The sequence below is a fragment of the Chelonia mydas genome, chromosome 2 (assembly GCF_015237465.2).
Source record: "Chelonia mydas isolate rCheMyd1 chromosome 2, rCheMyd1.pri.v2, whole genome shotgun sequence".
Classification (NCBI taxonomy): Eukaryota; Metazoa; Chordata; order Testudines; family Cheloniidae; genus Chelonia; species Chelonia mydas.
The window spans coordinates 86,567,299-86,592,369 of record NC_057850.1 but is presented as its reverse complement, the minus strand read 5'-3'; the positions used below and the strand labels follow the sequence as shown (position 1 = coordinate 86,592,369).

At 42.2% G+C, this 25,071-nt stretch overlaps 1 protein-coding gene across 5 annotated transcripts in view; it reads right to left on the bottom strand.

The window, feature by feature from the left end:
* Nucleotides 1–25,071, bottom strand: part of ANKRD12 (ankyrin repeat domain 12) — a 115,414-nt gene that overhangs the window by 59,148 nt on the left and 31,195 nt on the right. For 3 of the 5 annotated variants that reach the window (XM_037892847.2, XM_037892848.2, XM_037892849.2), the window contains exons 2-3: nt 23,151–23,288; nt 9,809–9,956 (exon numbers count right to left, since the gene is read on the bottom strand). In XM_037892847.2, coding sequence (XP_037748775.1) covers nt 9,809–9,956; nt 23,151–23,237 — 235 coding nt within the window. In that variant the 5' untranslated portion in view covers nt 23,238–23,288. Of the gene's footprint in view, nt 1–9,808; nt 9,957–23,150; nt 23,289–25,071 lie in introns of those variants that run through there. The other 2 variants (XM_043539866.1, XM_037892850.2) reach the window with 2 other exon arrangements.

Genomic DNA, 25,071 nt, shown 5'->3' with positions numbered 1-25,071 from the left:
GCCATCCTCATCTCTTGCCTGCCCGGCAGAAGATGATGCAATAGGACTGCTAGCAATCCGTATCACCTGTCTGCTCACTGTAAGATGGTTCAATAGGACTGACTGCAGGACTAAAGAGAATGACCTGATCAAGTCACTCCAAATTTAGTCCCTGCGCCCATGTCTGCCCAGGCGCTCCTGATCGACCTCACAGAGGCGACCAGGAGCACCTCGGACATGACGATGACGGCTACCAGTCCTATTGCACCGTCTGCTGCCACAAGGCAATGGGTTGCTGCTGCTGTGTAGCAATGCAGTACCGTGTCTGCCAGCACCCAGGAGACATTCGGTGACAGTGAGCTGAGCGGCCTCCATGCTTGCCGTGGTATGGCGTCTGCACAGGTAGCTCAGGAAAAAAGGCGCGAAACAATTGTCTGCCCTTGCTTTCACGGAGGGAGGGAGGGAACGGGGGCCTGACGATATGTACCCAGAACCACCCGCAACAATGTTTTAGCCCCATCAGGCATTGGGATGTCAACCCAGAATTCCAATGGGCAGCGGCAACTGCGGGAACTGTGGGATAGCTACCCACAGTGCAACACTCCGGAAGTCGACTCTAGCCTCGGTACTGTGAAATCACTCCGCCGAGTTAATGCACTTAGAGCATTTTCTGTGGGGACACACACACTCGAATATATAAAACCGATTTCTAAAAAACTGACTTCTATAAATTTGACCTAATTTCGTAATGTAGACATACCCTTAGAAACTATATGTAAGGGAATTTCCTTTTTTTTTTTTTTTTTTTTTTTTTTTAAAAAACACCTTTCTTCTGCAAGAGACTATGTTTTGTAAAAGGTTTAAAAAGCAACCTCAAAATTTTGGGCCCAATTTGGTTGGACAGCATCCCTTTAACATTTTCCTCTTTTACTGTAGCCTTCTTCTTAACATCTTTAAAAACAATTAAAAATGTTTAAAGCTATATAAGGGCAATAGGTGTTTTTCTGCACTTCTTACTGTAGAGGTTCAAATGATCAGGGCCTGATTAAATTCATACTGAAGTGATAAAGGAACTAGCAGAAGAAACGTCAGAACCACTGGCAATTATTTTGGAGAATTTATGGAAGACAGATTATGTCACAAGGCAAAAGCATTGTACCTATTTTTAAGGTTAGAAAAAAGGTGAATTCCTAGAACAAAAACAACAAATCAACCTCTAAGCACTTTAGGAAAATATGCAACATGGGCTTTTCAAAAACAAATCATGCCAAACTAACCCAAATGCTTCTTTGGTAGGGTAATAACATTAGTGGATAAAGGAAATGCAGTATAATTAACATATTAGAGCTTTAGTAAGACATATCACATGATCCCATGCACAAATTTCCATAGGTTAAAATGAGAAATATGAGTACACATCTGTTTAAAAAACAAACAAACCAGAAACAAGAGTAGTTAATAAGTCTGTGTGAAGGCAAGGTGTGGGTTAGGACTGAGAGGAAATTAATGTTTATAAACCATGTAGAAGTGAGAAGTATCTTTACTATTAATAATGTCAGAGGACAAAGTCAAGAAAGATGACCAAATTAAAAGGACAATACAAAATTGATGGACAAAGTAATCTTGAGGTTAGATTTAAACTAGTATAATCCTTATAAATTCTCTGAAGTCATGAAATGATTTTAAAGAAAAACATATGATTTAATGTAGGAAGGAGAAATCAAATGAATAAATATAGAATGGTGGGGAATAGGGATGAAGGAAATACTGATTAGGAAGTATACCACAGAGAAATGTGTGTGGGTTCTAGTGGATATTAAATTAGAAAGCCTGAGATAGACAGTTATTTGACATTTATAAAACAAAAACCACCAAAAAACAAATTAAGAGTTAATATTTTTTAAAAAGCTAAATGCCACAATCCTTAAAATTGAGCATTTGTATAAGTATTTAAAGCATGCAAGTAGTCCCATTGACTTCAAAGGGACTACTCAAGGGTGTAAACTGAAGGGTGCAGGAGCAGGGCCATAGGTTCTATTAATAAGATCTGCACCCGGAAAACAAGCTATAATTAATACTGGTTAAGCCTCAACTGAAGTATTATTATTTTGGGTATCACATTTTTCAAAAAAGGGAAATTGGAGAAGAAACAAGAAGGGGAAAACAAGAAAGTTATTGTTAAAAAAAATAATAAAAGGTTTGGAAAACAAGACTTGTGACAAGAGGTTAAGAGAATCAAACATATTTAAGTTTTGCCCAAATACTAGATTATTCACAAGAAGAAAGAACTGCAATCAACAATGTAAAGAACTTATAAACAAAAACTTATACCTCATTACTCAAGGTAAGTGGGAAAAGAAAGATTTTCTTACCTTCAGTAAAGTTGCTACTACTTAGACAACTAAATTATCTTTCTGCCTGTTAAACAGGCATAAGAATCAAACAGAAGCATTCATATCAAAAACAGTTTTGTCTTACTGTTTCATCCTCTGACTACCAGAAGAGAGGAAAAATTGAAATATTCTAGGTAAAATGACTTCCTTTCAATAAAATGACTGGCTCTGGATTGGGAGACGAATTACAGAATGCCTAATAACAGGTAAGAAAAATGTTCTCATCCAATCTATAATTCCAAACCTATAACTCCAAATAGAATTCCCACTAAAAGAAAGTATGATAAAGTATGATAATAGTAACTAATACATTTCTAAAATATAAAACAACTGTCAATATTACAGTCAAATCTGAAGAGCTCTGATAGTAAACTTGTTGTGGTAAAGATAAGTAAGAAGCCAAATGACTGCCTTACCCACTTCTTCAGCCCTCTCTTTAAGATCACAACATAGTTATTCCTGGGGGCATTCTACACCACTGCGTGCGTGCATAATTAATGATCCACGTATATTTTTATTTTTTTTGTGCAGAAAAAAGCTTTTGTCGGAAAGTTAAGGAGGACTTCTGGCACCTTAGAGACTAACCAATTTATTTGAGCATGAGATTTCGTGAGCTACAGCTCACTTCATCGGATGCATACTGTGGAAATTGCAGAAGACATTATATACACAGACACCATGAAACAATACCTCCTCCCACCCCACTCTCCTGCTGGTAATAGCTTATCTAAAGTGATCATCAAGTTGGGCCATTTCCAGCACAAATTCTCACCCTCCACCCCCCCACAGACAAACTCACTCTCTTGCTGGTAATAGCCCATCCAAAGTGACCACTGTCTTCACAATGTGTATGATAATCAAGGTGGGCCATTTCCTGCAGAAATCCAGGTTCTCTCACCCCCTCACCCCCCTCCAAAAACCACACACACAAACTCATTCTCCTGCTGGTAATAGCCTATCCAAAGTGACCATTCTCCTTACAACCTGCATGAAAATCAAGGTGGGCCATTTCCAGCACAAATCCAGGTTTTCTCACCCCCCCCACACACACAAACTCACTCTCCTGCTGGCAATAGCTCATCCAAACTGACCACTCTCCCCACAATGTGCATGACAATCAAGGTGGGCCACTTCCAGCATAAATCCAAGTTTAACCAGAACCTCTGGGGGCGGGGGGGGCCGGGGTAGGAAAAAACAAGGGGAAATAGGCTACCTTGCATAATGACTTAGCCACTCCCAGTCTCTATTTAAGCCTAAATTAATAGTATCCAATTTGCAAATGAATTCCAATTCAGCAGTTTCTCGCTGGACTCTGGATTTGAAGTTTTTTTGTTGTAAGATAGCGACCTTCATGTCTCTGATTGCGTGACCAGAGAGATTGAAGTGTTCTCCGACTGGTTTATGGATGTTATAATTCTTGACATCTGATTTGTGTCCATTTATTCTTTTACGTAGAGACTGTCCAGTTTGACCAATGTACATGGCAGAGGGGCATTGCTGGCACATGATGGCATATATCACATTGGTGGATGTGCAGGTGAACGAGCCTCTGATAGTGTGGCTGATGTTATTAGGCCCTGTGATGGTGTCCCCTGAATAGATATGTGGGCACAGTTGGCAACGGGCTTTGTTGCAAGGATAGGTTCCTGGGTTAGTGGTTCTGTTGTGTGGTATGTGGTTGTTGGTGAGTATTCGCTTCAGGTTGGGGGGCTGTCTGTAGGCAAGGACTGGCCTTTCTCCCAAGATTTGTGAGAGTGTTGGGTCATCCTTCAGGATAGGTTGTAGATCCTTAATAATGCGTTGGAGGGGTTTTAGTTGGGGGGCTGAAGGTGACGGCTAGTGGCGTTCTGTTATTTTCTTTGTTAGGCCTGTCCTGTAGTAGGTGACTTCTGGGAACTCTTCTGGCTCTATCAATCTGTTTCTTCACTTCCGCAGGTGGGTATTGTAGTTGTAAGAATGCTTGATAGAGATCTTGTAGGTGTTTGTCTCTGTCTGAGGGGTTGGAGCAAATGCGGTTGTATCGCAGAGCTTGGCTGTAGATGATGGATCGTGTGGTGTGGTCAGGGTGAAAGCTGGAGGCATGTAGGTAGGAATAGCGGTCAGTAGGTTTCCGGTATAGGGTGGTGTTTATGTGACCATTGTTTATTAGCACTGTAGTGTCCAGGAAGTGGATCTCTTGTGTGGACTGGACCAGGCTGAGGTTCATGGTGGGATGGAAATTGTTGAAATCATGGTGGAATTCCTCATGGGCTTCTTTTCCATGAGTCCAGATGATGAAGATGTCATCAATATAGCGCAAGTAGAGTAGGGGCGTTAGGGGACGAGAGCTGAGGAAGCGTTGTTCTAAATCAGCCATAAAAATGTTGGCATACTGTGGGGCCATGCGGGTACCCATAGCAGTGCCGCTGATCTGAAGGTATACATTGTCCCCAAATGTAAAATAGTTATGGGTAAGGACAAAGTCACAAAGTTCAGCCACCAGGTTAGCCGTGACATTATCGGGGATAGTGTTCTTGACGGCTTGTAGTCCATCTTTGTGTGGAATGTTGGTGTAGAGGGCTTCTACATCCATTGTGGCCAGGATGGTGTTATCAGGAAGATCACCGATGGATTGTAGTTTCCTCAGGAAGTCAGTGGTATCTCGAAGGTAGCTGGGAGTGCTGGTAGCGTAGGGCCTGAGGAGGGAGTCTACATAGCCAGACAATCCTGCTGTCAGGGTGCCAATGCCTGAGATGATGGGGTGCCCAGGATTTCCAGGTTTATGGATGTTGGGCAGTAGATAGAATATCCCAGGTCGGGGTTCCAGGGGTGTGTCTGTGCGGATTTGATCTTGTGCTTTTTCAGGAAGTTTCTTGAGCAAATGCTGTAGTTGCTTTTGGTAATAGAGTGCTTCCGCCGACGTGCACGGGCTGAAATTGTGGAAAAGCAGCATCACTTGCCCCATAACCTCAGCCGTGCGGAACACAATGCCATCCACAGCCTCAGAAACAATTCTGACATCATAATCAAAAAGGCTGACAAAGGAGGTGCTGTTGTCATCATGAATAGGTCAGAATATGAACAAGAGGCTGCTCGGCAGCTCTCCAACACCACTTTCTACAAGCCATTACCCTATGATCCCACTGAGAGTTACCAAAAGCCAACTGTGCCCACATATCTATTCAGGGGACATCATCACAGGGCCTAATAACATCAGCCACACTATCAGAGGCTCGTTCACCTGCACATCCACCAATGTGATATATGCCATCATGTGCCAGCAACGCCCCTCTGCCATGTACATTGGTCAAACTGGACAGTCTCTACGTAAAAGAATAAATGGACACAAATCAGATGTCAAGAATTATAACATTCGTAAACCAGTCGGAGAACACTTCAATCTCTCTGGTCACGCAATCAGAGACATGAAGGTCGCTATCTTACAACAAAAAAACTTCAAATCCAGAGTCCAGCGAGAAACTGCTGAATTGGAATTCATTTGCAAATTGGATACTATTAATTTAGGCTTAAATAGAGACTGGGAGTGGCTAAGTCATTATGCAAGGTAGCCTATTTCCCCTTGTTTTTTCCTACCCTGCCCCCCCCCCCCCCCCAGAGGTTCTGGTTAAACTTGGATTTATGCTGGAAGTGGCCCACCTTGATTGTCATGCACATTGTGGGGAGAGTGGTCAGTTTGGATGAGCTATTGCCAGCAGGAGAGTGAGTTTGTGTGTGGGGGGGGGGGGGGGGGGGGGGGGTGAGAAAACCTGGATTTGTGCTGGAAATGGCCCACCTTGATTTTCATGCAGGTTGTAAGGAGAGTGGTCACTTTGGATAGGCTATTACCAGCAGGAGAATGAGTTTGTGTGTGTGGTTTTTGGAGGGGGGTGAGGGGGTGAGAGAACCTGGATTTCTGCAGGAAATGGTCCACCTTGATTATCATACACATTGTGAAGAGAGTGGTCACTTTGGATGGGCTATTACCAGCAAGAGAGTGAGTTTGTCTGTGGGGGGGGCGGAGGGTGAGAAAACCTGGATTTGTGCTGGAAATGGCCCAACCTGATGATCACTTTAGATAAGCTATTACCAGCAGGAGAGTGGGGTGGGAGGAGGTATTGTTTCATGGTGTCTGTGTATATAATGTCTTCTGCAATTTCCACAGTATGCATCCGATGATGAAGTGAGCTATAGCTCACGAAAGCTCATGCTCAAATAAACTGGTTAGTCTCTAAGGTGCCACAAGTCCTCCTTTTCTTTTTGCGAATACAGACTAACACGGCTGTTACTCTGAAACCTGTTGGAAAGTTGATGTAGTTCCACCTTTTGCCCACCAGAGGTTGCTATGTTGCTAGAACAGAGCAGTCTCAGCAGAAAATAACTTTGGCTGGAAAGTTGCTGCAGTTACGCCTTTTGCCCACCAGAAGGCACTGTGATGACAGAACAGCAGCTCCCGGCCAGCTAGGAAAGAGCCTGCCTTCTTCACAGCACCTGTTGGGCCAGGTTGGGAGACAGACAGCACGGGGCTGCTGGGGGAGGGGGGTCAGACAGAGGCTCATAAGGGCTAGTGGGGGAGGACAGACTGGGGCAGAGGCTGAATGGGAGTGGAGGTGCAGGGCTACGGGGGGGGGGGGGGAGGGAGGTGCAGGGCCACATGGGGATGGGGGGAGTGGGTTTCTGAGTGGGGGTGGAGGGACACATGGGCAGGGGGTGCAAGGACACAGAGGTGCAGGGACACATGGGGACAGGGGCAGATGTGCCTATCTGAAAGGAAGAGGCTAGGGGTCAGCCAGGGTCTCCATGGGGGAAGCTCCCTAACAATCCCTCCCCGCCCCCCCCAGAAAACCTGTTCCATACCTTTTCCCACCCATACCCAACAACCCTCCAAGTTCACACCCAGGCTCCTTCCCAGCAATTAGTTCCTTCTCCCTCAGCTCCTGTGTTACCCCTGACTCCCCCAAGCCTTTACACTGCTTCTGAGGGATGCAGGAAATACGGTTCTGTATTATAGTTTAAGTGAATTATTACTCAGAGTTCTGTATTAATATGCCTAGTAAGGAATATAGTTGTCAAAAAAAATTTCCTGTGTCTTTTTTGTTTTCTGTATTGTTACAGACATGCTTGCTGACAGGTATTTTGAAATAAATGACCAAAAATAATTGAAATGATGTGATTAATTGTGTTATTTTGACAAATAAGATTTGCAGAATTTTGAAATACTGTGTGCAGAATTTTTCATTTTTTTTTGTTGCAGAATTTGGAATTTTATGGTGCAGAATATAGTTTAGCCTTCGTAGAGGCATTTTAAGGGGTATTTTAAAAAGCAGTTCATCAGTTGCAGAACCTTTTTTTTAGGCCTGATCTACACTTAAAACTAAGGTTGACATAACCACTGCACTCAGGGGATGTGAAAAATCCACATCCCTGAGCATCACAGCTCTGCCGACCTAACCACTGGTGTAGACGCAGGTAGGTCGAGAGAAGAATGAATCCCACTTCTTTCCAAACTTATTCTCTTGCTATTTTTCTCCCACTTCCAACCCCCTTTAAGTACAGTCAACCAAAACTATCAGCAATCTCTCCTAAATACAGTGAGCAAGCACTGATAATGTCAGAGGCAGCATAATTAATCTAATGGATTAGTCATGGGAGTTTGGAGTTAAGCGATCTGGGTTCTAGTCCTAACAATATCAATGACTCTCGGTGATTTCAGGCAAGTCACTTCACCTCTACGTTTCAATTTTCTCATCTATAAAATGTGGATAACAGCAGTAATCTACCTACCGGTGCCATAATGCATACAGAGATCTGCAACCTGACTGACAGCAGCTAGCCAGGTGTTGAGTGGTGATCACTGCTACAGAATGGCTAATAGTGAACATCCTATTATTATGTTACATTGCCCTACCCACTTGTTTGTCTCATCCATCTGTTATGTCTTGTCTTTTAGACTGTAAACTCTTTCGGACAGGGAGTGTCATTTATTGTAAGTCTGTACGATACCTAACACAATGGAGCCCAACTTGGTTGTGATGATTGCTATTGTAGGTGCTACAATATACATGTTAAACAGTTAATAGTAATATGTCACAAGACATTGCGATGATTACTTAGTTCATATCTGTAAGTAGTTCTGAACATGCAAAACACTATATAAAAATGCTAAATATTACTAATAAATGCTTCTAACATCAGACATTACACTATTACTAGTGACTAACACAAAAAGCTCTACCTGAGATGGATACTAATAGCGCATTTAAAATCTAATGCTAGGAACATGCCTTTTTCAGAAACGAGAGGGAGCATTATTAATTAGCATAATATGTAACTATTCCAAAGTACTACCAAAAGTTGAGGTCTAATGCCAATACCTCATCTTGAATGTAACATAAATGGCTCTACTAGCCATTCTCAAATTGGAATAACATGTGATAGTCTCTCTAACGGGCCAAAAAAAATTATGCAACTTCATAGTGGGCCTACATGTTCGGGAGGCAAATCAACTGCATGAATGAACCCTGGACAGACAAATGACTAGTGGTGGATATACTCTTATCTTGCAATGAGTTCTAAAATTGTTAATGGAGGAGTTAATGGAGGAAGTTTACAGAGACAGTTAAACTTATTATGGGTAGAAGAATATATGATTATGGGCACTTAAGAAAAAAAATGTAATAATAAACCTACTGAAGAAATGCTATACATGGATACTGCCTTCCAATGACCTCTGAGAGCATGATGTTTTCTTGCTACTATCAGAATTCTCACTGGACTAGTGTCATGTTCAATGAAGTTAAAATACTGTGGGTTGGTGCGGGGGGGGGGGGGGTTTGAGGGTTCCTAATACTCCCCCTCTTGATTCTAAAACAGCTATGTTAAGAAAGACCATGGAATTTCAAAGAAATTGATTCTAGTTGGATATGCTTGAATATGTCACACAGTTGCTTCCTATATAGATCACAGAAGATTATACCATAGGAAAAGTTTCTTTCCAGGGTTGATTTGAGACCAGTTAGTTCCATAAGCTTAGCCTTCCTGGTCCTTCCCACATAGGAGGAAAAATGTGACCCTATAGAAGGCAGAGGAGCTGTATTTCAATTGTGGCACTTAAACCTCTGTCTTTTCATTTTCATCAATATGTTTCTTTGAGCAAATGGGCATTTAGAGATGCCAATGAAGGAGGCAGATTTATGACTAAAATAGAAGCAGAAGGATGAGTTCGGGGAATTGCTGGAAAAAGTAGCTGAGAAGAACAGTGCCAGCATACAAGTTCTTGGCAAGTGCCTGACGGGATGAAAGCCTATCAGATGGAACTGAGATCTGAATCAGAAACAAGCAAGCAAGCACGCACATCTATACTAGTTAGTATCCTTTGCGTTTAACTCACTATCATAACATAAAATAATCAGGATGTGTTTCAGCAACAAATGATTAGCTAAGGAAATAAAGTGTTCTACCTGTGTCTGAATTTCGATCTTCATTTCTGGATGGACTAATAGTAAAAGGAAGTTTACGTTTCATGGAAGACTTTTCTTTCATCTCCTTCCCCACATCATTCCTATCCACTTTTGGAGTTTTGCTGTACGATGCAATCTTGTCCTTGCTCTGATAGAAACAAAAAGTATACTAAGCAATGTTTGTATAGAGAATAGTGTACTTACTAAAACAGTGCATACTTATTAAAAATAATGACGTACATATTTAACTGTTAAAGCAAATTACCATTATTGAAAAATAGAAAAATGTATGTTCTTGCTAGACACAAATTTAGAAAAAGTTTTAAAAAAAAAGTTTAAAAAAAGGGAGTGGGGGGGAAATAAAAAGTAGAATTTTACTTCTAAATGTTGTTTCTGTTTCTTAAATATCTGAATCCAGGAATGATGGGCTGATCAGTACAGGAACAGTACCAAAGGAATGCTAAAATAATGGCATCCTTTGATCCCAACTCACTTTCTTGCCTTCCCATACCATAAGAATCATATTAAGGAGATATAATCTGATATTGAACAAATGTGGCCCAGAACTGAATACAGTAATGAAATATAAAATATATTCAAAACTATCTTCCCACCTCAGAAAGAAGGCAGGGGGAAAGCAAGAGAGGAAAAACAGTGAAATGTATTTATTTGAAAAGATTTTATTAAACTCACAAGTAACATTGAGAAAGGTTTTGGCAAATCTAGATTGTTGCTTGTGTGTGCACCACCATTTACAAGTAAAATTATACTTTCTGCACTCTTCAGATACACAAATTTGAAACTTTTGGGATCATTATGGGCATACCTTTATACGAGGAAGAGAAAAATAATTAAAAAAAGATGGCAGGATAGTAGGGGCAATATAATTTAACATCTTTGCTGTAATAAATAGCCAATAGCGTGTAAAGGACAGTCTTTGGAAAAAAGGACAAAGTCAACAAAGCCTACTTGACAGATTTTCTCTGCCAAAGCCTCCTTTTTTTTTTTTTTTTTTTGCTGTTCATGATACAATGTACTTGAGCACAGAAGAGACATGGCGTCCTCTTTGCATTATAAGATTTGGAAATATAGCATCTGAGTAGGCCACCGAAATTTAGGTATTTTAGTCCCCATCCGTCCCATCCTGAGACACTCTCAAAGGATGATTAGGTCAAACTACCAGATGACTGACTAATTCTGTCACAGTAATATATCAAAAGTACAGCAGACATCCAATGAACAACAAAAGCATTCTTCTGGCACTTTTGGAGAAGAGGAGATAGGTACAAGATTTATCTCCTGTATAGATGAAACTGGAAGAAAACACTTGAAAGAAAAGAAGGTACAATTCTCAAGACCACCTTTGGTTTATTCGGAATCAAACTAGGAATGAAACTGGAGTTCAAATAGGCCATCTGACCAATCTGGTTGAACTACAGCCAAAATGAAGATAATTCTTTCTAGCCATCAAAGTTAAAAACCTCAGAGAATCAAAAGAACTAACACAATCTGCACAGGACTAGATTTAAATTACAAGGGATACACCTGATCAGGAGTCTAATTAGGGAGACTTCTTGAAGGAAAAGTTATGATACCCACTAAAAAAATCTACCTTTCCTATTTGAGTGCACTGAGATTGGAAACGTCAACTCAAAAGGATACCAGGTAGTTTTTCTAAGCCACCACAAAAGAAATCTAAGACCAATCATAAGCTCTCCTAAGGTCTGGGACAGAGCTTAAATGTCCCTGCTGTAATTGTTCGCTATATCAGCAGCCTTCAACATTGCTGAGCATGAAGTGCTGATAATCCTCTTACAAATCTAGCAAGGCTAGACATGGATTGTGTTAAGAGGAGTGCATTCCTACCTTTTAGATATGACACAGAGGGTTGAAGTAGGCAATTGTTCTCTCTCACCAAGAGCTCTTGCCTGTGTCCCACACAGCTCAATCCAGCCATCCCTCCTATAGGTTTAACATATAGTTAAACATATGTGTGGGAGATCAGAAGACACTAAGGATATAATGATAGCATTATACCCATGACACTTAGCTCTATGTCACCTCATCAAGTGTGGACAGTATATCACCCTGTTGTCTCAACATCCGAAAGTTAGGTATCTGAATGAGAAACAGTTGGCACAAACTATCTGGGTAACATGAAGTACTCATAGGCAGAGGTAAACAAGTTGAGAAGTTAGAAGTAGGCATGAAGACTGCATAAACAGTGCACCTGCAGGGCAGATATTTCAAACATATGTCAATTAGAGACTGGAATTTTGATTTCACAAGCACAGCACTTGAAAAAAGACTTTTTGTCATGTCCACAATGCCAACAAATGGAAAACAATGACACTGAAGTTGTAATGCTGACAATACCATCTAAAGAGCTCAAAGTGCCACAATCCCGGGAACCACAAAAAATACCATGTAACTAGTGAACACTAAAATGATCAGAGCTCTGTGCGGATACAAAATTTATATCCGTGGACATAAATCAGTATCCACGGAGCTGGAGAGCTCTACCGGGAACTGCAGCAGAAAAAGCAATAGCCCGATGGGCAGCCACTCCCAGGACTGAGAGCCCCAAGCTGGCAGTTCCTTCAGCAAGGTTATAGCACCCCCAGCCCTGCCCACTGCACTAGCGCAACCAGGGACAGCTGCCGGTGAGCCTGGTGCCCACCCCAGTGAGTGGGGAGCGGGGCAGTACAGCCATGCCAGAGGAGCTGCTGTCTGGAGTGCTGGCTCCTGGGAGAGGCAGCCTGTTGGGCTGCTTTCACTGCTGCAGTTCCCAGTACAGCATTGTGTAAAATATATGCATCAATATATATTCCAAACAAAAAAATCTATGTTAAACTAATTTAAAAATTGCATTATTATTTTTACAGCTCTATAAATGTGCATAGTGCATTAGAGATAAAAAAGCCCCCTGTCCTGAAAAAATAAAGAAAGGTGAAAGATGTAATAAACCTTAACTCTGCTCCCCTATGAGAATGTATTAAGGAACTATCTTTACACGATGACATACCGAGTCTCACAATAATACAGTTTCTATAACCTTAGCTAAGTTTGCAGCATTACAAATGTATGCAAAATGACATAACTTTTCATTCTTGTATACTACACTTACACTAAACTGTAAAACCGAAGCCTCTTCTACTGACCCCAGTTTATTATGGAAGCCAACTGAGTTCCTCAGCCTACCAGGAATACAGATGTGGCAACGATTATATGCCATTGAGACATCATTATCATTGATTTTCATGATTTCAGAGTCTTGACTAGCTCTAGAATTGGTATTTTCTTACCACTCTCTTGTGTTTCTGTTCATAGCATTCTCAAGTAATAGTAGCAGTAATTAAATTCACAAGACTGGCCAGTTTCACAGCTGCTATTCAGAACCCTGTAGACTGCAGTGAAACTGACAACAATTAGAATTTCACTCTACTGCTGTTTGGGAAAACTATAAGAAAGAGTAGCAGTGATGGCAATGACTAGCTCTCCACGAGGGAAGGACTGTGACTGAGCAGATATCCTCCACTAAGAAATTATATTAGATATAAACAGACAACATAAGAATCGGGCCTTTCTGATTACACTAACAAGAGAATGGGTTTGTAATCAAAGCGTCTAGTTAGACTTCGTGCTACTAGATGAGCAGGTAGCCGTAATGGCCAGGCCACTTTCCCCCCCTCATCCTCACACAACAAAGGGTTAAGATCACTTATTTCAGATGCAGACCTTACAACTGTCATCCATACCTCTCTCACCTTGAGATCGGATTACTACAGTACTAGATCTAGAAATCAAACTGCAGCAAAACTCATTAATCTGTTTATGCTGTATAAATGTGTCCATTTTTGACCTGTGCTCAGAGGCGGATTAAGATATATTGGTGCCCTGGGCACAAACAACATTTGGGCCCCGCCCCCTGCTCCTCCCCTTACCCTCTAGACCCCAGCACCTGGCCTGGCCAGAAGTCAGGCCACGGTAAGAGCTGACCAGGGAGCCCAGGCCACTGTGGGGAGCCCTGGGCGGTGGGCCTTGGAGGATAGAGACAAGGGCTGGGGGCTTCTCTTGGGCACCCCGGCACCATGCCCAAGACAAGTGCAGGGTCCAGGGCTCCCCACAGCCGCTCAGGCACCCTGGGTGGCTATTACCACAGCCCAGAGCAATGGTCCCCAAACTGTGGGGCACACCCTCTATGGGGAGCATGGAGGAACATTCTGGGGAGGAGGGTGTGGCAGGACCCTGCCCCAAATCCGCTCTGGCCCCACCCCAGGCTCTGCTCCCAGCCGCACCCCCACTCACAGCCCCCGACTGTGGGCCCCGTTCCTGGCCCTGGCTTGGGGGAGGGGGGGCGGGGGGAGGGAGGAGAAGAGGCCTGGACCAAGTTGGGAGAGGCGAAACCAAAAAAGTTTGGGGACCTCTGGCCTAGGGTGACCATACTCCCCATTTTGGCCCCAGATGTCTCGATTTTTTGGCCAAAACTGGGCATTTGTCCCATTTGCTCTTGCTAACTGATCACAAAAGTTTTGCCAAAAAGGAGCATCTGGGGAATGGGAGTGGGGTGAGCAGCGGGGCTCCGGGGAGGTAAGCAGAGGAGGGGGATTTCAGCAAGTGGCTCAGGCCAGCTCCGCACGGGAGAGGGGCTCAGGCTAACTCTGCATGGCGGGAGAGGGGCTTTGGTGAGCTCCATGCTGCATGGGGTGTGTGTGAGAGAGAGACACGCACTTGGGTGAACAAGCTTCACACCGGGGGGCAGAGGGGGGAGGGAGAGGACCTTGGGTAAGCGGGGCCGAGGGGCTTGGTGCAATGCTGCACGGGGCTGGGGGGTCCCCTTGGTTCAGCTCTGTGCAGGGCTGGAGGGAGGGACTTGGCCAAGCTTAGAATGAGGCTCAGGCGAGCAGCGCCTGGGGGCAGTGAGAATATGCATTGCTCACCACTCTTCCACAGGCTTCAAGCTGTGCTGGAAGCAGGGCCTCAGGAGGAAGAGGAAGAGAAGGGGGTATGGCCTGAATTCCCGCCACTCCTGCAGGGCCTCCAAATTGGCCGGGGCCCTAGGCAGGGGCCTCCATTGGCCCATGCGGTAATCCACCACTGCCTGTGCTCCATTATTGGCACTAGCTGCCTATATGCTCCTGTGGCCCAGATCCTTGGATGGACACTTTCTGGGTGCACCTTCACTAGGAAAACAGGTGTGTTCTTACCTTCTATTAACTAGCTTAGGTTTCCCAAAAGTCTTTCCTTTGCCCTGGTAACACATGTGAAAGCTACAAACTACCTTCTCACTAGGCTTTTCTTTAGTTATAGTTACCTCATGTTAGTTAACATGCGGTAAGACAAGGCCTTTTTGCTGGTTAGTGCAAATAGAAAAAAAAAAAAAAAAGGAAAGATTGAATAAAATGGGAAAATACCACGTAGAGAAGATCTAGCACTCAGATAACACTAAATCATACGTATTGTTCACACCTAAACCCATTAAAGTAGCCAAAAAGTTTAATCAATAGGCCTCTTGACCACTCAATGTCATTATCACAGAAGTGGGCATGCTGACAGCAGAGGCTGGGAGGTTCAGTGTTAACAGGAGAGACAGAGAAACTGAAAGATGCATGATCTCTTAAGGGGTGAACATTTTATTACCTTATTTATCTACCATCTAGATAAATATGGGTATAGTCCTAGACCCAGATGAGACTTTTTTTGTACTTTTTTTTTTAAAAAAAGCTCTTATTTCAAATGTTAAAAGAATACACATGTATATAATGTTTTCCTTTTGTTTTCAATAATATATCTAAAACTAAGCCAGGGTGGCACCATACCTATCTAATATGAAATTGATACAAAACCATAAGTCTATTACCTATTTTGAAACATTTGATTTTTTTTCTCCCATTTAAACTGATTGCCAATTTTCTAATAATTTAAGATAATTTTGGTTTCAGGCTATACTTTGGGACATACTTCAGAACATTGATAGGTTTGATAGAAGCATCTGAAGCTGGAACTGATGATCCTGACATCACAGAACCTTTGGACCAGTGGCTCTCAACCAGGGCTACATGTACCTCTGGGGGTACACAGAAGTCTTCCAGGGGGTATACCAACTCATCTAGATAGTTGCCTAATTTTACAACAGGCTACATAAAAAACACTAGTGAAGTCAGTACAAACTAAAATTTCATAAAATGTCTTGTTTATGCTGCTTTGTATATTATGCACTGAAATGTAAGTACAATATTTATATTCCAATTGATTTATTTTATAATTATATGATAAAAATGGAGAAATTAAGCAATTTTTCATTAATAGTGGGCTGTGACACTTTTGTAGTTTTATGTCTGATTTTGTAAGCAAGTAGTTTTTAAGTGAAACTTGGGGTACGGTACGCAAGACAAATCAGAATCCCTAAAAGGGCACAGTAGTCTGGAAAGGTTGAGAGCCACTGCTCAGCTGCACAGGAACTGCAGTAATTTTCAGGGTAAGAGAAGGCAAGGTAGGGATACAGCAGTAAGGTTCAGGACTGGGCAGACCCTGACTGCGTGTTGCAGGGTTCCTGGGCTAGAACCCAGTGTAGAGGGCAGTCTGGGTTCCCCTACCAGCCACTGGGCAAGTGGTACTGTTACTGGGCTGTGAATGGGAAGACTGCCTAGGACAGTGGGTCTTGAGAGACTTTGGTACACACACCCTCCCCGGAAGGGGAAAACTACAGTGACCTGGCTGGAAGGCCACGCCAAGAAGCAAGAGTAGTTGAGTCCCAGGAAAAAGGGACTGAGAAAACAACAGAGTGCAACCACAGGAAGGGGCATCAGCCTGGAAGAGCTAATCCCCAGATGCAGCCAGAAGGTGGTACCGCAGTGAGTAGAGTACCACTGTGATGACTTGGTGGAGAATGCGGGCAGGTGATTACCCCTGAGACAAAAGGAGGATGAAAGACTGCGCATGATGATTGCCCCTGACAAAAGGGGAGTGTAAGAGACTGTGGAGGACTGTAAGGGACTGTATAAAGCAGTCACCCCGATACAACGAGAGTGCAGAAGGCCGTAGCAGGGAAAAAAAAAAGAGACAATGGAGCTACAGTAAGCAGGAGCCTTTTTTGCAGAGGGCACTTATACCCTCCCTTGAAAGGGGGGGGGGGGGAGGGGCGATAAACAGATGGGATGGATCCATGCCCTATTGAGGCAGGTGCTAGAGAACCACCAGAGACAGTAGCAGACACATTTGTACCTTCAAAATTATTTGACACAGCTGGCTGAAATGTATTTCTTTAAGCTTATGCGGGAAGAAATTAACAGAAGCTGCAGAGACCGAGACTGGAAAGGAGGTACTGGGGCCAGGAGGCCAGAAACCTAGCCATGGAAATGTTATGCCTGCAGGTGCAGAGGACACCTAAAAAGAGAGTGCCCCTACCTGAATGGGGACAAGAAACCTTACCCAGGAGGCAAGAAAACAAGAGTCCAACCTGGGGAGAACAGGCAACGGAGGGGTGTGTTTTGACTGTGGTCAACAGGGGTACGTAAGAAGGAGATGCTCATTTATGAACTGTGAGGTGAAGGCTAGCCCAGGGGAGTTGGCTAGACAAGAGAAGGCTGAAGCGTGGCCTACCGACAAGGCAAGGACAAGGATTTGTTTTGGGTGGTGCAAGGTCAGCCATATAAAAAGGCACTGCCCTCTAAAGAAACTGTGGGGTAGCAAACAGAAAGGCATGGAACCCAGAGAGATAGGAAAAAAAGGAGGGGGTATGTGGGGACCGGAGTATGCTGGAGACTGTCAGTGCAGACATGGTGGTGATGACCTAGGACCTGGCAGGTGATCAACCCACGCATCCAGTTGTGGGTAGTAAGAAGATAACAGATAAAATGATTGGGACAGAGAGGGCCCACACAGACATAGGGATGAACACAGAGGCAGAGTACTGTGAGGACTCAGATCCTGTGTGGAAGGGTGGTGGGGGATCCTTTGGGGCAAGTAAAGGGGCTACAGAAAAAATTAATAGCTGCCTTACAAGAAGCTGCAGAAGACATCCAGTTGCAGAGGGAAAAGTTCAGGAATGGAGGCCCAGGACAATCTGCATCTCCTGGTGGGTGACTTGGAGCAGGAGTTGGATGACCTGAGGGCCCAGCTCAGGCAAGTGCAGGGCAGGAGGCATCCATACCCCTGAGAGTTACTGGCTTGAGGGGGAGGGTATGGGATTGGGTGCTGACCCCACACAAGGCCTGAATTAAGGTAGACGGTGGGCCAATTAACCACTTAACTTGCATCTGGAGGAGAAGCCAGGGAGCAAGCATTAATTAGAGACAAGGCTCAGCTGGACAGGAACAGGAGGTGGCTGTATAAAGTCCAGTAGCTGAGCAGCTAGGGGCTGCAGAGAGAGAAACTGCAGTCACTGTCAGGGTAATAGAAGGCAAGGTAGGAGACTGCCCAGGGATACAGCAGTGAGTGACAGTAATTGACTCTACAACTACACTAAAGTACCTATACTTAACACTACCTTATACTAAACTAAACACTAAGAATAACTATAAAACCTTCCAGATGAAATCAGTGGAGAAAACCCCTGGATTCAAATAGACTGGAGTGGTTCACTTCCATCTGGCTCTCTGGTTGGAAGGAACTGAGGTAGTAGAGGACACACCACCCATTTATATAGCCTCACACTCAGAACGTTGGAGGACACTGAGGGAAGGGACAGGAAGGACGCATACGTGTTCTGACATTGCTTGCAGAAGGTTCTACTACTAGGTGGCTCATTACTGTAAGTGAGAATACACATAGTGTGAATTAAAGTTCAAGTGGCTATCACACATATCAATACTGCTTTTGATCTCACCGAACAGTGATGCGATTGTCTGTGCATGTCATAAATATAAAGGGAATGGTAACCACCTTTCGGTATACAGTGCTATAAAATCCCTCCTGGCCAGAGGCAAAGTCCTTTTACCAGTAAAGGGTTAAGAAGCTCAGGTAACCTGGCTGGCACCTGACCCAAAATGACCAATGAGGGGACAAGATACTTTCAAATCTGGAGGGGGCGGGGGGGGGGGGGGGAGGCTTTTGTCTGTCTGTGTGATACCTTTGCTGGGAACAGATCAAGGATGCAAGCCCTCCAACTCCTGTAAAGTTAGTAAGTAACCTAGCTAGAAAATGCATTAGGTTTTCTTTGTTTTGGCTTGTGAAATTCGCTGTGCTGGAGAAAATATGTATTCCTGGTTTTGTGTCTTTTTGCAACTTAAGGTTTTGCCAAGAGGGATTCTCTATGTTTTGAATCCGACTGCCTGTAAGATTATCTTCCATTCTGATCTTACAAAGTTGTTTCTTATCGTTTTTTGTTCTTCTAATAAAGTTCTGTTTAAGAATCTGATGGGTTTTTTGGGTCTTAAAAATCCAAGGCTGGTCTGTGCTCATCTTGTTTATTCTCAAGCCTCCCCAGGAAAGGGGGCGTAAGGGCTTGGGGCGATATTTTGGGGAAATAGGAACTCCAAGTGGTCCTTTTCCTGATTGTTTGTTAAATCACTTGGTGGTGGGAGCGTTTTACCTAATCTAAGGGCAAAGACTTTGTGCCTTGGGGAAGTTTTAACCTAAGCTGGTAGAAATAAGCTTAGGGGGGTCTTTCATGCAGGTCCCCACATCTATACCCTAGAGTTCAGAGTGGGGAAGGAACCCTGACTGTGCACCACTGTGAAAAACTGTGTGTGGACAAGAGGTGTTTTACAGCTGTAGTAAGGAGTTGCAATACCAAAACATTTTAGTGAAATGAGCTTCTTTGTCTTGACATCTCCTCATTCTGAATCTACCGCAGTAACTTTATACAGTAGTGCCTTTTCACAGAAAGTTCAAATACTAAAAGGAGCCAAAATTTCAAAATTATAAAGCTTTAAATATTTAAGTATCCGTAAGAGATTTATTTTGCTGTCCTTGCCTACTATCCAGACCTTTTAGCCACACTTGAATGATAATGTTACAGAAGGAAATTCTCCATTTGTACTGATTGTACTTTTACTTTAGAAGTCTGAAACTGTACTTGTTTTTAAATGTAGGCACTTGGCTTGATGATTTTTTTGTTGCTCAAACTCATTTTAGATTATCTACTCTTGCCCCAATCTTCTAAAGATTTTATAGTGCTGGTACTAGATTGAACCATAGAATTTAGCACTAGGTAATAGTTTGTGCATTTTTTTGTACAGGAGAATAGACTGCACCTTCTTCAAATGCAAAGGTCAGTTAATACCCTTGTATATATACAAAGAAGTCACTGTTTGGGTTTCTGATTGTCTAAATGATGATTTATTTTAAATCTTGCTTGCTAGATTTAGTTATATAAAATTGGACAAAAGTAGTAATTAAACTAAGGTTTTGCACAAAGCTAAAAGCCTGCTTTATAAAACTATTAGTGAAACATTAACCATATTAATTACTATATTAACTTATCCAGGACTTCATTTTTGTGAATGTTTTACACCATGGTTTAAATTGCATAATCCTGGAAAATCCAAAATATAGTTCTACATCTTCCTCTGGTCACAAAACAGCATCACTCAATATACTCCCCACTTCCACACACAACTGTAAATACCATTTCAACCTGCATTCTTCTTAATCAACACAGTATTCAATATTTTTATGTTTTACATCAATATAACCACATACTTCTTTTTCCAATCCCTATTTGGGGTATGAAATTGTGCACAAGCTAGGAGAAGGTAGGTATGTTGATGGGTAGTAGCATTGTAAAAGGTAATCTGAAATGAATATGGGAGAGTGTGTAAGGATGAAGTTAACTAGGGATTTCCCATACTTTTAATGTTTGTATTGGCGACTGATAAACTTCAGCAACCTTAATTTACACAACAAAATTGTTGGTGATGGAATAACCAAACAGTGACAAGGTTCTTCAGAGCTGATGCGACAATGAAGTGGTTTTATGCAGTCACTAAGCATGTGATTAATTTGTTCCTTTTCCCCCTCAGGTAAGAAATTACAATTGCTCTGAGTGATTAATGCAGTGAAACAATATACTCAAATCTTTGAACAAATGTATTATCTATATGTAAAATTATACCTCTGACAGAGCGATGATGTGCTAGACATTGCAAAAGAGGTGCACTGTCTTGCTTTGAGGCTTGTGCCCTGGGATAATGTCAAACTGTTTAAAGGGGTAAAAGATGATAAAGTTGTTTCAGCCTATACAGGTGTTATATAAAATTATTAAAAATAAACAAATTGAAATTGAAAATGGTGGCACAGACAGGATGTGTAAATTAAAATCTGTGCATTATGGGTTTTCAAGGTTCCTGGGATATCACAAAAATGTTTCAGCAATAAACAAAAGTGGTTAAGGTGACAGTAAGTGTCCGTATATGAAACCACTGGATAATTGTTTTGATTGGTTAATTCTGATGAGACTTGGTTGCCATCTCTTTTGGACAGTTTTTCTTGGAAGCATTAGACAACTTATTTAGAAGTGAGGAGAAGAAAATTATATTACTGGGTACCAGTGAGCTTCACTGTGTTGACTTTTCCCATCCGAACCTGATGGGACCCCAGAATTTACCAATGAACCACTTTCCTGATGTTGAATGATATCCTCACCAGATGACATTATCTCATCCATCAGGTTGGCCAAATCCTAAGAATTTGGATGTGAACATAAGGTTCTTACCATTATTTCTTCCCTTGCATGTCAATTTCTTTCCCCTACTTTATTTCTCTAACCTCTTCCTCATCTTCCTCTTTCCATCTTAGCCAGGAGTGGCAAACAAAGTAATATTTTGTGTTCTGTGCCTGTGATTTTCCAGAAGTTAAACTGCAAGCAGCAGAAATAGAATCTAAATTGTCTCCTCATTTGTTGTTTTCTCTCTCACCCCCTTCATATTGATTAGCTTAGCTTCATCTTCAAAAGAAATAGGACTGACTTCAGCAACTCAAGAGGTAACACCTGTAACTAACTCTTTTTCTCAAGGTTATTTAATACCAACTGAGAGACTGTCAAGCAATGGATTTTCCTTTTAAAAGTCTGTACATCTAAAGAAAATCAGGGAAATTAAGTAAAAATTAATTTTAATAATTTAAGTTTCAAATTATCTTTCTTTGTACGGTGTTTAGTAAATGGTTTAAGAGGTATTGATGGTGATTGACAGGAGGAGTATTTGGTTTATGTAAAATCTGAGCCATAATTACTGTTTAATGCTCCAACAGGAAAGCAAGGATTCTATCAGTACATTAACACCTTCAAGCCCAGCACCCTTTCAACACAACAACCTGAGCTTTTCTACCTAGAAGCGTTACACTTTTGAAAGTCATAATATCTCCAGTGGCAGAAGAGGGGAAGAATAATACTGGGTAGCATCTCTTTATACCTGTGAAAACTATCACTTAGCACACCCTCTCTCCAGTGTAACTATTGTACAGAAGAAGACAATATATGGCATGCTGGCATACCACCTTCTGGGATTTGATAGTACTGTACACAGCACTACCTCCCCCTCACTGTCTCTGAGCCCTACTGACAAATTATGGATGCTCACTACATGTACAGGTGCCCCAAAGGGCTCCCTGTAGGACACTCACACAGAGTTGGTCATAACTGGGTTTTAGAAGTTTTGAAAATGGGTGAGACAGCAATATTACTGAGTAAAATCTCAGTTTGCATAATGATAGAACAACAAACCATACTGCTTAGGGTCAGCTTTATATTACTTTTTTGCCTCACTCAAAAACTAAGTTACACAATTTTTAAAGTGGGCTCACACTCCAGGAACTGCAACATTTCTAAGATAATTATACATCTTTTTTTCTGTATTAAGGCTGGAGGTCAAATGTCAACGAATACTCAACAACTGCCTGTCCTATGCAAGGAATGTATTTGTGTTTACAACATTAATCTGTGCCTTCTCTGGAGGAATTCAGAATAAGCTACTAAAATATACATACATATATATTCTAGACAAAAATACAGCATTAAATGCAGTAATCTAAAATACCAACATCAATACATAAAGACATCAGATGACATAAGACACGAATAGCACACTGACATAATAAAAATAAATTCAGCATATCCAGTTCCTTTTAATATTAAACTGAAAGAAATTAAAAGGTTTTTAAAAATTCCTAATGTCTGCTGCACATATTCTGATGAGGATATTAACAATCAAAAACCTGTAATCTATTTTAGCTAGATTTTTTTAAGACCAGGATACCAAAATACAGATTCACATATATTTCCTAGGATTATAATGCCATACCTTGACCTATGATATGGTTTCTTATGGTTCACACATGTTATATATTCCTACAAAATTAATAATCTTTCAGTGTAATTTATTTAACTACATTTCCTTTTTACCTTTCTTCCAGTTGGTTTCTCCACCATGGTGCTATCACTGTCAGAATTTTCAATCTGAACTGCTTTTGTAGATGCAAATTTGGGCATTTTATAGCTGTTCAGCTAGCTGTATCGTGAATGAGTGTGTTCATCATGTGTCTGCAAAAAGAGAAAATGTATTTTATACACACACACGCGCATCAAAGCCATGCAAGCGGCAGTGTAGAGCACACTAGAGTAGAGCTGAATTGGATTAAGTGTAGGAATAGAGCTGAATCACAGCAGACTCTTCAGAGAAGATGAGGCTCAGCTCAAAGCTGAACTCAAGCTTATGGCTACATCACACTGGACACTCTGACAAGTACAGCTCTGTCCTTGGGCTGAAGAACAGGAAGTCTAGCATAGAAACAAAGCTGTTACTAGATGATGTTAAAATGGAACTGAGTTCAGCTGCTGAGCCAGCTCCTCCCTCTAGCGCACTTCTTTCACTGACTGCTGTTAATATTTCTATGCAGTTAGACTTACTGACCAAGGCCTCATATCTCTGAGGTAAAGCAATTATCACTGCACCCATTTTACAGTTAAAGAGACTGAAAGATTGTACAAAATCACTTCTAGAAGAGCTCCAACAGAATTCAGTTCTCTCGTATGGCAGATCCAAGTCTCATCCACCTAAACGCACTCCCTTTCAGAATGAATGTGTCAAATCTATGTACTTGGCTATCTTATCTATAACCACCTATCAAACCAACATACCACACTTTCTTTACAGAGACTGGAATTTAATCCAGGAATCTTGACTTCCAGGGTCCTACTGTTATCTAGCAAATGGTTATGTAATCCATCAGCAAAATGCATTAAGTGAAGTTCAAGAGGTTTGTGGTATGAACTCAAGGTGTTCAGTCCCCACAGCTACCATACAAGGTTCATTATGGTACTATTTGAGAAAATTTCTGGAGGGTTCTCCCCCGGCTATTTTTCCAATTAAGTTAAGGTTGCAGCTAAATTACTGATTAAAATCATATCTTGCATCCTCTCTAAAATCTACTAAGAAGTCAGGTTGGCCTGAAAATTGGTACGAAGCTCTACGAAGGACAGATAGATAATTAAGTTTGCCTAGCAAATAGTTGCACATGATGGAATTTCTGTGCAGAGAATGAGGAAGGAAGAGGTGGTGTGGGAAGGGATGACAGTCCTGTGGTTAAGGCACTAGACAGGGCTGGAGTTGTGCCATGATGGCGCCAAGTATGGGGAACCCTAGACCTCTGTTGTGCAGGAATAAAAAGATTCATGGGCCATGAATATGCTGGGTAGTGAGCCTGTAACCCATTTACTGAGATGTGCACAGAGAAGCTGGACACTGAACTTCAGGAAGCTCACTGATCCAAAAACGATGGGCCTACATCCAAGTCTTCCATCATTAGGCTCCCTGGTGGCCAACCTACACTTCTGAGCCTTAGTAGGCTCATATGGGCCACCCACAACATGCCCATGAACCTTAAGAAGCTATTTTGGCTAATCCAGGAAGCAGGAGCCAACTTTGACTGACTTGAGGATAAGGAACAGTCAGCCCATGGCTCCAGGGAATCACTCTGTAGAGGGTCCTGGGACAGGAAGGAAAATGAGGAGTGGAGTGTTTGGTTATACAGAAAACTCATGGACCAGTGTTGTGTTTTGTGTAGCTTTTCTTTTTAAACTGGCTACGCTCCCGTTATTTTTGGAGCCACCATTTTACTGTAGCATTCCCTAGCCTAGCTACCATTCCATCCATAGTTCACTATAGCCACTTTATTGCCACACTCCTGAAGAGATCAGGTGGGATGTCCAGAGATGGTGTATGTTTAGGGCCATTGTTGTGCTTGGCGTAACACAGAATTGTCAATAAAGATTAGGTCTTTTCCTTTCGTGAGATAATTACGCTGAAAAGAGCTGTTGTACATGC